Raw genomic sequence first — 14,980 nt, 5'->3', positions numbered from 1 at the left:
AGTTACAGTTAAAGTTATACTCATGCTCACCCAGATAGCACTCTGGCCCTTTGCATGCCTTCTCTATCTTTTTTGTAATAATGGATCCTAGGTATTTCTTTATCATGGACTGCAAAAATTAATTGATGATATCATCTTCCTTGTGTTTTCCTGGTCGAGGATTACAACATCTGAACAATTTGTTCGCATAAAAATCATTTCTGATGATCCGAATTAAAGGAAACTTCTCTTTCAATCTAAAAGTAGGTGCAATTAAATTCAAATGGTTACAAGAAAACAATTATCTTTCCCATTTAAAGAAACAAAACTAAAGTGCCTTTAAAAAGTACTTTGGCTTCTTCATTTTCCCGTAATGGTTGGACAATAATATTGATTGTGACCTTAAGTCATCAATGATAGGCACTTTGGATTTCGGAGCCCTTGAAAGTAAATTTGATGGAGATATATGTCAACATCACACCATTTCTTTCTCGTCTGAACAATCTTTTTCATTTTCTTCACTCTTTATCTCCTTGTTTTTCCCCCAAATGACAAAATAAAGGCCTCCAGCCAAAAAAATTCCACCTAAAACACTGCAAAACAATGACAATAATCATCATCACATGCTCTCTTTTAATACTTTAATATTGACATTAATTTCATTCACAAACTCTGATATGTGATCTAGTAATCACATATAAATATGGTTTAGGTATCAGTATCGTGTCACTCATATTGGACGATATGTATCGGTTGTGTACCTTAATGGTATTGATATCAATCCGAAACAATATCAGTTGCACAGCTAAGACTAGGAAAGTAAACTCCAATACCATTGATGCCTAATGACACCAAATCTAATATGGTATTGATTTCTGCGTTAATGATAGTCATTCCAACTGAAAATGCTTTTATCTTACATGTTTACTGTCCAACAATGCAATCTTGACTGTCTGATGCTGAAATTTTGATCAAGATCAAATCTCGTTCAAAAGATTTTGATCAAAATTTCGGTATCAGACAGTCAAGATACCTTGCTAGACCTTAAATGTGCAGGAGAGAAGCAAGGTCCCATTCCAACACTGTGCTCTAAAAACATGTATATAAATTAATAATAAAAAAATAAAGATTACCTTCCCATACTGATCAACTCGCCCAAGAAAAGTGCAGAAAAAGAGATTGTGATGATCAGAGACAATGGGGTAGACATGGCTAAGAACACAGGACCCTTTTTCTCTATACACCAAGCTTGTAAATAGAATGTAACACCAGTGACCACTACTCCCTGTTACAAGGCATAAATAAGTAAAATCAGTATCTGCAAATACCATATGCCATAGAGCTAAAAAGGAAAGAAATTAGGGAATCCGAAAGGAATTATCAGTTGCATTACACAATAGAGAATAGCAAGAAGTCCCATGTCCCATTGTAGTTTCCACTGAGAAAGGTCTCTCTCCATAGCAATGGCAATAACAAAGGATTGAAGAGTGCTTAGTAAGCATGTAAGAGTTGTGAAAAGAAGCTTTGATGGGTAGCTGATTAAAATATGGCCCTGTATCCAAACAAAAAATTGAATTTTATAAGAAACTTCAAACTTAGAAAAACATACAAAATATTTTTCCAACAATTCTGAGTCTTGACTAATCCTCAGGGAAAGGATACCTTATACTGTATAAACATTTAAAATTACATGATTATATTGTTAAGAAATTATTGCGCAAATAAAAGAAAGATGAGAGTAAAGAAGAGAAACCCACTTGGAATACAAGCCATGAACTCCATAATGTGTTAGATGCCAGCATTAAGAAGACACCCTTTATCCATGTCTTATTTGTACTAGAAAGAAGCACATGTTGAATATGAGGTTTTGAAAAACCACCATGAATCAGAAGTTTCAGATGTGGTCCTTTATAGAAGGCCAAAGTTGCTGCGCCAACCATGCATAGAGTAACTCCCATCAGCTTCAGAATCCCTGAAAGAGTCCTCAAGTTTACAGCTTCAACCCTGTAACAAGAAATATTGATGAAATGTGAATGAGAAATGAAGTACAAAATCTTGGTGAGGTTCTATATATTAATTATTGGAGAAGGAATTATCAGTCTCACCTGATTCGATTCCCTCTCTCTCTCTCTCTCTCTCTCTCTCTCTCTCTCTCTAAATGCAACTCAGTAACTTAATTTAAAATGATTGACTACAAAGAAGCAAAATTTTACCTGAGAAGAACAGCCAGGAAGAAGGTAATGACAGGAAGGGTGTTGGTAGTTGCAGCTCCCAGTGTTGCAGATGTATAGATGAGTGCAACACAATTTATATTGAGGCTGAGAGTGACACTGAAATCACAAGAGCAAGCCAAACTCAAAATATTTTCACACACCAACCAAGCCAAAAACACACAGAAGCTCAGATAACTGAACATACCCAAATAAGGAAATCATGAAGATCTTGCAGAAAAGTTTGAATGACATGGGTGGAACTTTTTTTCTAAGAACCACAAGATCAAACTCATCAACATAAGCTGTAGTACAAGACAATGAAAGAAGCTACTTTGTTTTCATTTATTTCATTCTTACCTTTCAAAGACAATAGCAATTGGGAGTAAGAAAAGGGCTGCTGCTGATTGTCTGTAGAAGACAAAAACAAAGCTGTTCATCCCTCCATTAAATGCAGCTTTAGAGAGCAAAAACATGCCAGCATATATCAACTGTATGAGAGTCACTGTGAAATAAGCTTTCTTCTCTCCCATCTTATCAAATAACCAATCTTCTATTTCCTGACAAATTTGTAGTTTTGGATATTCAGCTGGAAGGGTTTATATAGAATGGGCTTCCATTATTGAACTGAAACAGGAAAATGACTAAACAGTAAACATTACATGCCTTTATTTGGGTAAGCTTCTGATGAAGTTGCACCTAATAATAGGAAAAAGTAGCATTGGGTGACTTGGTCTTCTAAGTAACCAAGAATTCTATAATATCCACATGATACTTGAGGGGATGAAGGAGTTTTTTATTTGCTGCTACACAGAAGATATCCCATTGGTTCTTGGACGGCGCATTCAATGTAGCAATTTTAGGATCCAATGGTTGCATGTGATCTTCCCAACCCTTTTAATCACTCGTATTACTTTCCTTGAGCTACATGACAATTTTAGGATCCAACGCTTGCATGTCATCTTCCTCCTTTCAATCACACGTATGACTTTCCTAGAGCTACTCCTTTACTTTTTTTTGTTGCTTTCTTTTAGTGATCTTTTAAGAATCTACAAATGACACGAATGATTTCATGAGTAAATCGTATTCCCATCACTTTGTAAGTAACTTTTCATCACACTCCCATGCGAGGTCAAAAGATATAAACTAATAGCTTTTCATAAGATTGCTTTGATTAATATTTTAATACGCTGATGGTCCAACGGAATCGATCTTACCAATCCAATAGGGATTGATATTTGAGATTTTAATTGATTCAAATTGTGAGTTCTACCTCCATCATATCAGGAGGTAGGATTTATTTCGTCCTATCAATGTAAAAAGCAAGCGTGTCCCCTTTCTCTTAGTTTTTTTTTTTCTCAAACAAACAAGGATATATATATATATATATATATATATATATATATATATATATATATATATATATTATCCTTGTTTGTTTGTTTTATATATATATATCCTTGTTTGTTTGTTAAATAAAAAAGACTAAGATATATAAAAGAATCTGCAGGACTTAATAGAGTTCACTGATCGGTGCTATCACCCACAAAGGGCAGGGGGACCTCAACAGGGAATAAAAGAGTTCTGATCTTGACTTTGGTATCTACGAAGTCTCTCTTTATATATATAACAGGCCACAAGTTTTTCTTGAGTAATAGATTAAGTATATTAAATCTATTGGGTAAGACTCAAGGGGGACAACATCCAACAACCATGGACTGGAAAGGGGTTAATAAATTGCAACCGAAATCGACCAGGCCCTCGCCAGGATGTTAGTCAAATTATTATATACCTTTGTACATATCGGGAACTACCAGATCCCATATAATTTTGAGAAGAAGCATATCACCTAACTCATGGTGATCAACTAGTTGGAAGGTCAACCCTAAGCCCTTATAATTAGAATAATTAAATATAGGCATTTGAATGCAGCTCCTTGTGTTTAATTATATCATATACCTTCATTAGTACATATAATATATATAGTTCATTTGTAAATGTATGTGCATACAAGGGTAGTTATGTGATTTTATGTTATACTATCACCTTAAAGGCTAGTATTAATGCGAAATGTAAATAAATGAATAATGTTTATAAGGACAGTGATATGGTTGAGCCGGATTATTGGTCGAATTGGACGAATTGTTGGTTTGGCCCAATCAGCCATAGTCGAGCTAGAAAATGCTTTGTGCGTAATAGGTAATGTGCACTGGTAGAACTAAAATTAACCTTCCCTCACATTTCGGATAAGGTTCCTAGTCAAGCAAGGAGTCATGGTTAGTCATAGAATTCAGGTCGAACTCAATCACTGCTCTTCCCAAGAATTCCCTAAATTCGACGGTTAGCAAATGCTTGGAGAAATTGATCACACAGTCAAGAATCTTTATAAGTTCAGTTTATTGCCATAACAAGATACACACACCTTTAGCTACATACTTATTACTCAGAGCTCTACCACTAGGGTTCTACCTTTAACCTGTGAAGCATTCACTGACTTGGTCCTTGGAGGTGTTCCTCGGTCACCCCGGCTAAGCATGTTGTTTTGTAGGTTAGTTTGGCTTGCACCGACGAACAGGTTTTGAAGCTGATACGGAGAATATATGATCTAACTTGGTTCATTCATGGCTCGACCTTCGACTCCAGTCGAGACGAAGAGAATCAACTCGTTTCTGAATGAGCCGGGTTCAGCTAGCTAGAGGCACACCCTAATCCAATACTTATGGAGGAGGTTAATTAACCTAATGACGGCAGTCAGAATTGGGCGGCTGTCACTTATCACTTTCAAAAGGATAATCATCAGATAAACAATCGGATTATCCTAGGAGTCCTCTACTAGTCCAAACTAGTAGAAGTCTATCACTCAACGGATCTATCTGTTGAGATCCAACAGCTATTCGAAGAAAGCTCATATACATCCAACGAAGGAGATTCGAAGGTACATTCTATATAAACATCGCCTCCCCACAAGGGAAGGAGGATCTAGATACAAACACTTGAACGTGAACACTCAGATGCTTACTATCTGAATCGTATTCCAGTTATTCATTCCTTAAATCTGTGTTCTAGCAGAGCCGTTTGTAATTAAGTTCATCAACTGACTTAGCCTTCGGAGGTGGACTCCCGACCCCTGCGGTCGGGCCACGTCTGACCCTTTGTTTTGCAGGTCATTCTCAGGAGATCTAAGGACTGAGCAGATCTTGGACGCATCATTTGGTGCCGTCTGTGGGAAGTGTTTCAGAAAGCTATGGTGACTAGATCAACGGCAGCAGCAGCCGCTGCTGCACAGCGGGATGCTGGTATCCAAATTCATGGAGTAAACAATCTAGATATTCCCCAGGGAAGTAGTCGGTCGCTCGAGGTAAATGGCGGTCAAGGAGGTAATAATCCTCCAGAGACACTCCAGCATCAACTAGATCAACTAAAACTCCAGATGCTGGACGTCAGTCAGGCACTCCGTGCACTGACCAGAAGACAAGTGGTGATACCACCAGAGCTTGATCGTCGTGATACGGGAAGGCGCGTATCGTAGTGGGGAATAATCGACGAACAAAATGTCGGTCAAAACTTCCATGAAGAAGACCGAGTACCTAGGAGAACTGAAAATCTCCCTAGACGTGATGATCGTTTCGACGAACCACAAGGGAGTATTACAGATTCAAATACAAGGTTGGTTACCGGAGTGAGAGCTCACTCACCAATTATGAGACGTGCTGTTCGTGATGATCGAGCTGTTTGTGATGATTGTGCTGTTCGGGATGATCGAGCTATTCGGGATGATCGAGCTGTTCATGATTATCGAGCTGTTCGTGATGATCGAGCTGTTCGAGATGATCGTGCTTTCGAGATAATGATTATGTTGTTCGAGGTCGTGATTGTGTTGCTGAAGATAGATCGACGCACATTGGTCAGGAACTGGCTAATATCAATCAGAAGCTCGGGCAATTGGCGAAAGGTAGGATAACTGATGATATCTATTCAGTTATTCGAAAAACTCCGTTTTCCGAGCCCATTGCTGAATACTAGTTTCCTCACAACTTCCGTTTGCCAACTTTTTCTATATTCGACAGCTCCCGAGATACTACGGCCCACATTGGTTATTATCAACAAACTATGGCAGTTGCAGGTAATTCTGATGAAATTCTCTGCAGGTTCTTTGGTTCATCTTTAACTGGAGCAGCACATAAATGGTTCTCGAACCTTCCTTCGGGGAGGATCATGAATTTCGACAAGTTGGCACGGAAATTCATAGGGCGTTTCCAGAGTGGAATTCAGATCAAGAAGACTGAAGAAACCTTGTTTACTATTAGACAAGGGAAGAATGAATCAATTCGGGAATATCTGAAAAGGTTCAACAGAGTTACAATGGAGATAGAGAATCTAGATGAGCAAGTTGCTAAAACTGCCTTGTTCACTGGACTCACTAATCGAAGACTCTTGGAGCTATTACTTCAAGACATGTCCACAACTTATGCTGAGTTGGTATAGAGATGCCAAAAGCAAGCGGAAGTCACGGAAATCTTGGACGCGCGCCAGGGAGACAATAAGTCTCCGCAAAAGAATAAAAGGCTCCTGAGAACAAGCAGAAGCCCAAGCAGAACATTCGTGATCGAGTTGGAAAGCCTTATCAGGCGTGGCGATAGAGATCTCCCGATAAAAGTGAGTATACTCCATTAAATACTCCTCGGGCTGATATCTTGAACATTATCAAAAGGCAGAATATCTTGAAGTGGCCTCCGAAGATTCCTTCAAAACCAGGGGAGCAGGATAGAGAAAAATATTGCCGTTTCCATAAAGATTACGGTCATTATACCAATGATTGTAGACATTTAAAGGAGGATATTGAGAGATTGATATCCCAGGGACATCTATCCAGCTTCATCAGTAGAAGGCGAGAGGAACCACGCGATGTAGCGGTAAAGAGGGACCGTTCGGTTAGCCCAGACCAACCGAAGGAGGCCCCTAAATCTAAGAAGGGTAAGGAGGTAATTGATGTAACTCGATCACCGATCCTTATAATCTTCGGTGGTCCCGAGCCTGAATCACTCCGGAGGCTGAAAGCAAAGTCAAAATTTGTTGAAACCGGAGAGACACAGAAGCGTAAAAGACCAAATAGTGAGGGTTTGATCACCTTTGGAGAAGAAGATGAGAGAGGTGTTTGTCTGCCTCATGATGATGCCATAGTCATCAAGGTAGAGATCGCACGCCGCGAAGTACACAGGGTGTTAGTTGACACTGGATCTGCTGCAGATCTTTTATCTTAAGTAGCTTATCAAAAACTAAAGGTGGGTGAAAACTTGATGGAGCCGTCATCCACACATCTATATGGCTTTGCAGGATCATCTGCAGTTGCGGAAGGATCGGTCCAGTTAGACCTATCAATTGGAAGTTTCCCAAAGGAATCAACTATTCGGGTAAATTTCTTGGTGGTCTGAGATCTCCCTACTTACAATGTGATTCTGGGGAGACCGTCGTTGTCGAAGTTAGGTGCTATCATTTCAACGAAGCACCTTAAAGTAAAATTCCCGACTGATAAGAGGGTAGGCCAAGTTTCATCTGACCAGAGAATTTCTCGGCAATGTTATGTTGCATATCTAAAAGATAAGGGCCGAGAAAGACAATGGCTTTGACGATTGAAGTACGAGATGATCGGGATGAAGCAGAAATGCAAATGCCCGAGCCAGTAGAGAAATTGGAGCGAATCCAATTGTATCCCGGTGATGAGAAAAGAGTTATATTGGATTTGAGCAGCTGGAAGAATTCAAGGGGGAGTTAAAGTCTTTTCTTCAGCAAAATAGGGATGTGTTCGCATGGTGTGCAGATGATATGCCGGTAATTGATAGGCAAGTTGCAGAACACAAACTTTGGCTAGATCCCAAGGTGAAACCAGTTATCCAACGAAGGAGAAATTTCTCCGTGGAAAAATATGAAGCAGTTCGAGACGAGGTAGAAAAGCTAAAGAGTTCTGGTTTCATCGAACCAATTGAATGCCCTGTCTGGCTGGCCAGCGTCGTAATGGTCAAAAAGGCAAACAGGAAGTGGAGAATGTGTATAGATTACACAGACCTCAACAAGGCTTGCCCTAAAGATTGTTACCTGTTGCCTAAGATTGATCTGCTAATAGATGCAACTGCAGGTTATGAAACCTTGAGTTTCATGGATGCTTACTCAGGGTATAATCAAATCCTCATGAATAAAACGTGGGTCCCCAAAACCCGATGTCGTAGGAAGGAGGACGAAAAATTTATGGCTTTCATGACTGATTGTGAAAGTTTTTATTATAAAGTCATGCCTTTTGGCTTGAAGAATGTAGGGGCTACTTACCAAAGAGCAATCAACAAAATATTCAAGGATTTGATAGGGAAAAATGTCGAAGCTTATGTTGACGATATGTTGGTAAAAAGCATTGCAAGAGCGAGACATATTGAAGATTTAACAGAGGTATTTTCAGTACTACGAAAATACCAGATGAAGCTGAAACCAGAGAAGTGTGCCTTCGGAGTCTCGTCAGGAAAATTTTTGGGCTTCATGGTATCACAAAGGGGTATTGAGGCTAATCCAGCCAAAATACAGGCCTTAATTGACATGGAGGCCCCCAAAACTGTTCGGGATGTACAATGCTTAACGGGGAGAGTAGCTGCTTTAAACCGTTTCATCTCACAATCAGGAGAAAAATGTCTACCTTTTTTCAAAGTTCTCAAAGACCTGAGGGGAAGCAAGGAGGCAAAATGGACTGAAGAGTGTCAGAAAGCTTTCGAGGAACTGAAGGAGATACTAGGGAGACCACCGCTATTATCTCGACCCGAGAAGGGGGAAGTTTTACAGATATATTTGGCAGCATCACCTTCAACGGTAAGTGCAGTTCTTGTTTTGGAGAAGGATAGGAAGCAATGGCCAGTATATTATGTCAGTCACGTATTATTGGATGCGGAAACTCGATATTCTCAGATTGAGAAGCAGGCTCTAGCTCTTATGATAGCAGCTAGAAAACTACGGCCATACTTTCAAGCTTATTCCATCGAGGTATTTACTACTTTTTCTCTTAGTAAAGTTCTTCGTAAACCTGATTTATTTGGACGAATGGTGGCATGGTCGGTTGAACTCAGTGAGTTCCAAGTAAGCTTTAAGCCTCGAACGGCAATCAAAGCTCAAGCACTAGCCGACTTTGTAGTGGAGACTACTGCACCCATGGAAGAAGTTATCGAACCCACTATCCCAACTGCCTGGGAGGTATATGTGGATGAATTGTAATATCCAGCCCTATTCTATCCTTGACCCTGACCCGGATCCCCTGTTGTATTTAGGTCCGAGGACCCAAAGCGGTGGAAGAAGAGATTTATGGACCATTCTGATTGATGATCATGATTCAGAGACCGAGCCCATGGACATTGACAATGATACCCCTTGCTTAAATGCATTGTCGGTGTTTAAGGAAAGTCTGCGCATCGGAGGAGATTAATATGGTTGATGTACCAAATGACCTCCTGTGCACAATCCGAAGGTATTCCCCAAAACTAGACTTCTTGATTGAATTGTGGAAGAAAACCTCACTCAATTTGACCTTGTATAGCCTTTCAAATCCCTACTTGAAGTTGCTGTTCTAAACCTGAGTTTTCTGCTGAAAATATTTTGGTCGATCATTTTGGTCGATACCATTGACCAAGGACCATCGACCAAAATATCCCAGTCTGCCAAGTTAATGATTCCATGGAATATTCCTTTTCTATTTAATATGACCTCGAGCCTTGAGCCTTTTGCAATCATTTTTCTCACCTGGGAACGTGGGGAGAGCTTCCCAAAGCAGCTCCTTGGTTAGTGTGAAGGGTATCTCATCAAAGACACTTAGTTTATCATCGATTCTTGTCTTCATCTTCCACACTAAGGTATGACTCTTCATTCCACTCTCTACCCTACCCTTTTCTACTCTTTTCTACTGTCATCTTGCTGATGGGACATTTGGAATGGTGCTGCAACCTTGCAACCACCACTCCAAGTGCCTACTCATGCTCAATCCATGATTCCCTTAGCCATTCATTGATGCTAATGCTTATATCTCATGCCTAGCATATGTATTCCATGATTTACCTATTAACATCATACCATTTGATATCAAACTGAGCTATAGAGTGTATTATGTTTATGTTTAACATTACCATATGATTCCAATCGAACTTCTATTAGTTCCTCTAGCTGTTGCATGCTATTCCTCATCAATGCAATCAATTCCAACTCATGCCATGATGTTTATCACTTGAACTTGATAGCTCAAATTGGGGCTTTTTAATTAGACCATTGGATTGGGTTAATTCCTTGAGTTATAGTGTCCTACCACTGTTGTTAAGTATGCCTCCAAGTTTCAGATTGATCCGAACACCGGAAGACTCATTTCGGACCAAAATCCCCAAAATCCCCTATTCTGCCCGAGGACAATTTTGGTCGATACTTTTGGTCGATACCATCGACCAAAGTTGTTGCTGACAGCAACCTTGGTTAGTTTTGACCCAAATGACATCCGATCTTCCCGACTTCTTTTCTAACTTATTATTGATGTTTGTTTAGGACCTTAACAATTCTATTGGACTATTCTTGGTATTCTCAATTCATCATCAACTCATCCAAGGTAAGGATGGTTATATCCATAAACATATAAGTCATCAAATATTGAACTGTACTTTATCCAAAGAATGAAATCTCTAAATTTCTTTCAATCATTATGATACTGTTACATATGTGTTAGAACAGTAACATTTAAATCTTTATACTTTTGTTGTGTTACTTTATCATTTTGATTTGCTTATGTTTATAATGATTCGTTTCAATATCATGATTTGATTACTATTATTAATATGCATTGGATGCATGAGAAATGATGAGATTTGATGTGTGATTGCTTACGTATGACTTGGGATTGGAGGGTGTCCTGCTGACACTTCTGTCCTTGGGCATCGGAGGGAATAGTATGGAATGTTCTCCGATGGTGCCTATCGACACTCTCCCGAGTTATTGGATGACATACATAGGATTATCTAGTTGTGTGGCTAGGTTCATCCTTGTCGTGTCAGACCCGAATCGGAAGGGCATTGAGACCGAACAACCCGTGGTAGTGTATGGTTGGACGGGCGCTCTAGGCCGGTAACCAATCCGGTAGGGGACATAAACCATGCTACGGATACCTGAAAGGGGCCATTTATTGGTAGAGTTGCATATGGATAGACTTGGGCTCACGGGCGCTCAAGACCGGTAACCAATCCGTGAGAGGACGTGAGAGCTTCCCGTTTACTATATGTGGATGACCAATAGGGTTGATGAGTCCGAAATCCGGGATTTCGCTGACTCTAGTGTGAAGGATACCGGAAAGGATAGCCGGGGGCGAGGAATGGACGTATCTGAATCTGACTTGACTGACTGAGTAGATGACTTGCATTGGGCTAGGCTTTACTGTGACATGCGCCAGTACTTGACCAAATGGTGATGTGAGAGAGTGGTGACCGATTCCCTTACCACGACTTTTTGATGACTTTACCGATCTTCCCCGGGCATTCCCAAGATATGGAAATGGGAGAGTGACTGACGACCCAAAGAAGTACGGTGCTATGACTTAAAGCATGTCTACCTTAGAGACTACAATTCATAGAGTTAGGCTCATATCTGCATCATATGTTCCATATCACATTGCATTATTATATGTTCTGAATGTGTATGATTTCTAATTATGGAATAACTTCCTTGTTGAGTTCTTCGAACTCATTCCTTTTTGTGCAAATGTTTTAGATTACATTCCAGGTACTGAAGATTACGATGGCACCTCCTATGAGGCAGACTATGATTCCACATACTACCTTCCGGGTAGTGGCGTCGGTGAGGATTCGTATATTGGAGCCGAGGAGGATTACTATCCGCACCAGGGTTAGCCCCATAGTTGTGCGGGAGCGGCAACGCTGGGTTTACTTCATCCGTACTGTTGAGGAGACTACCATTAGTATAGAAGAAACCCTAGCATAGTGCCCCATTCCCCTGGTGTATTTGTGGAACCTTGGATCTTGTAATTAACTTGTTTTTGAATTATTCTGGTGACATTTGGATATGTAACTAACTTGATTTACTTCCTTTCCGCTGCTCTGAGAGGGTGGCTACCACACCTTCTCACCCTTTATGATTTTGATCGCACTTTATTATTATCTATATTCCGTACTCTGATTTTGTTAATCTTATCTTATTCATGATACTTAGTATTAGCTGTTTTTGCCATTGATTATTACTGTTCATGATTGTGTTACCGTGTATGTGGGAGGCATGGACCTCAGATCATTGATCCTTGGACTGTGGATCACATCCCGGGTATTCCAAATGGGGTACCGGCTGGGTGGATGTGACATGGATCAAGTAACAAAGATGGGGCAGGAGCCGGAATTCTCCTGAAAAGCACAGCAGGATTCATTATTCGGTATGCACTAAGATTCGAATTCAAAGCAAGTAATAATGAAGCAGAGTACGAAGCCCTAATAGCTGTACTTAGATTGTCAAAAGCTTTGGCAATAGCAGACGTAACTATTTATAGTGACTCTCAGCTTATTGTCAACAAAGTATAGGGGGAATATGGTGTTAAGGAGCCCCGATTACAGAAGTATCAAGAAATTGTGCAAGTATTGCAGAAAGAGTTTAGGAATCTGAAAGTATGTCAGATCCCAAGAAAAGAAAATACAATGGCAGATGAGCTATCCCGATTAGCCAATGCCAAAGAAAAGAATTTAGACTCTTCGGTCTACATCGAAGAGATAACATTCCCAAGTTATCACGAGAAGGAAATTTCCTATATTGAAGCGGAGTGTTGTGGATGGATCCCATAATTGAATATCTAAGAGATGATAAATTACCAGAGGATCCGAAAGAGGCAAGATTAATCAAACTACGGTCGACACGATTCTTTATGCAAAATGGGAGGCTATACAAAAGATCTTACTTTGGACCCCTCCTGAGATGTTTGGGTCCTGACGAATCAGAGTCGGCCCTGGCTGAAGTGCATGAAGGAATTTGTGGTGCTCACATGGGTGGTCGAGCCTTGGCACACAAAATTTTGAGACTTGGTTTATACTGGCCTAAACTCCAATAGGTTGCTATGGAGTACGTTTGCCGATGTGGTAATTGTCAAATCCATGCCACGGTTTCTAAACGCCCAGCTGAAACCATGACTTCGATTCTAGATCCCATCCCTTTTGTGATGTGGGGAATTGATATCATGGGCAAATTCACCAAGGTGTCGGGCGGAAGAGAGTATCTCATTGTAGCAATAGACTACTTCACCAAGTGGGTTGAGGCTAGCGCCCTGGCAACCATCACTGCAAAAAAGGTGGAGAAGTTCGTACTCAAGTAGATTATATATCGGTTCGGGATGCCTAAAATAATCATGACCGATCATGGCACTCAATTCGACTGTCCTCAATTCGAACAATTTTGTGCAACTTATTTGATCGAGCATCGTATGTAATTAGTGGCATATCCCCAAAGCAATGGTCAGGTAGAGGTTACGAACTGAACACTACTTGAGGGAATAAAGAGAAGACTCGAGGCTGATAAAGCCTTGTGGGTCGAAGAATTGCAGAATGTCCTGTGGGCCTACCGAACTACGGTTCCGACACCTACAGAAGAATCTCCTTTTAAGTTGGCATACGGATCTGAGGCTTTAGCACCTATGGAAGTTATGGTTGGAACATTACGGGACAGAGAATTTGAAGAAAAAGCGAATGAACAAGGACTGCTTGATAGCCTTGATTTGTTGGACGAGGTTCGTACAAGAGCAATAGCACGAACTCAACATTATCAAAGGAGAATAGCATCACATTATAATTCCCGAGTAAAAAACCGTCGGTACTCAGAAGGAGAAATGGTATTGAGAAATACCTTAGCTTCAGATCCATGCCATCAGAAGAAATTGGACCCTTCATGGGAAGGACCATATATGATTATCAAACCAGTCGGTTCTGGAGCTTACAAGCTCAAGAACTTGACAACCCAGAAAGAGTTGGATCGTTCGTGGAATGCCAGGCATCTGAAGAAATATTATCCCTGAAGATTATCATTTTCGTTCACGGTGTAACTAATTTCAAACTCAATCAATACAATTTTCAGTTTTTCAACATACTGTCTTTTGATTGAGGGCATCATACAACACATTCAAGGAGCAGATCCAGCGATAAATCAAAAGGCATCGGTTTAAAAATCATGTGGGTCCTTCTACAAGGCATCAATTTAAAACCCAAGTGAGTTCCTTCTCAGACTTATTGAATTTCTCCGGAAATCTTTAAGTAAAGGCATCGATTTAAAAACCGTGTGGGTCCTTCTACAAGGCATCGGTTTAAAACCCGAGTGAGTTCCTTCTCAGACTTATTGAAGTTTTGACCAGAAGAGGCCTGATCGTTGATCAAACCTGTATTCAAGGCAAGCTCTTCATAACTGAATCCTTGGAGAGGAGCATAAGGAGGGGAATCATCGAGATAATGCATGGTATCCGGATCTGGAGGTAGAGGGTCGTTCATATCCTTGGACCAGTCAGGAAGGGGAAGACCTAGCTTTGCAAACACTTCAGGATGACATCTAGCGCTGTAGGGAATTGTGTCGAAATGAGGATCTTTCCTTAATATTGATTCCCATACTTCGTTTTCGCCATCCCGGTATGCCTGCAAGTTATAAGCGTTCAGCTTGTCAACAAAGGGCTTACTGTGCAAATACTTGAAGATGCAAGCTCTACGAACATTGGTTGGAAGGGATTCGGGCAAAGGAATAACAGCTTGCCTTTG

General features: G+C 40.4%; 1 protein-coding gene across 1 annotated transcript; it reads right to left on the bottom strand.

Moving 5' to 3' along the window:
• Positions 1–214: 214 nt before the first annotated feature.
• Positions 215–2,774, bottom strand: LOC149022217 (WAT1-related protein At5g64700-like). The gene is made up of 7 exons (XM_089147257.1): positions 2,550–2,774; positions 2,398–2,460; positions 2,193–2,309; positions 1,737–1,983; positions 1,373–1,531; positions 1,113–1,264; positions 215–572 (listed from the first exon to the last, which is right to left on the bottom strand). The coding sequence occupies exons 1-7, from the start codon at positions 2,720–2,722 to the stop codon at positions 455–457; spliced, it is 1,029 nt and encodes a 342-aa protein (XP_089003383.1). The 5' UTR covers positions 2,723–2,774; the 3' UTR covers positions 215–454.
• Positions 2,775–14,980: the final 12,206 nt, after the last annotated feature.

Source organism: Hakea prostrata, chromosome 3, assembly GCF_041222555.1.
Source record: "Hakea prostrata isolate BN-2017 chromosome 3, UWA_Hpros_2, whole genome shotgun sequence".
Classification (NCBI taxonomy): Eukaryota; Viridiplantae; Streptophyta; class Magnoliopsida; order Proteales; family Proteaceae; genus Hakea; species Hakea prostrata.
Note: the sequence above shows the minus strand (reverse complement) of the source record. Positions and strands in the feature narration are given on the sequence as shown.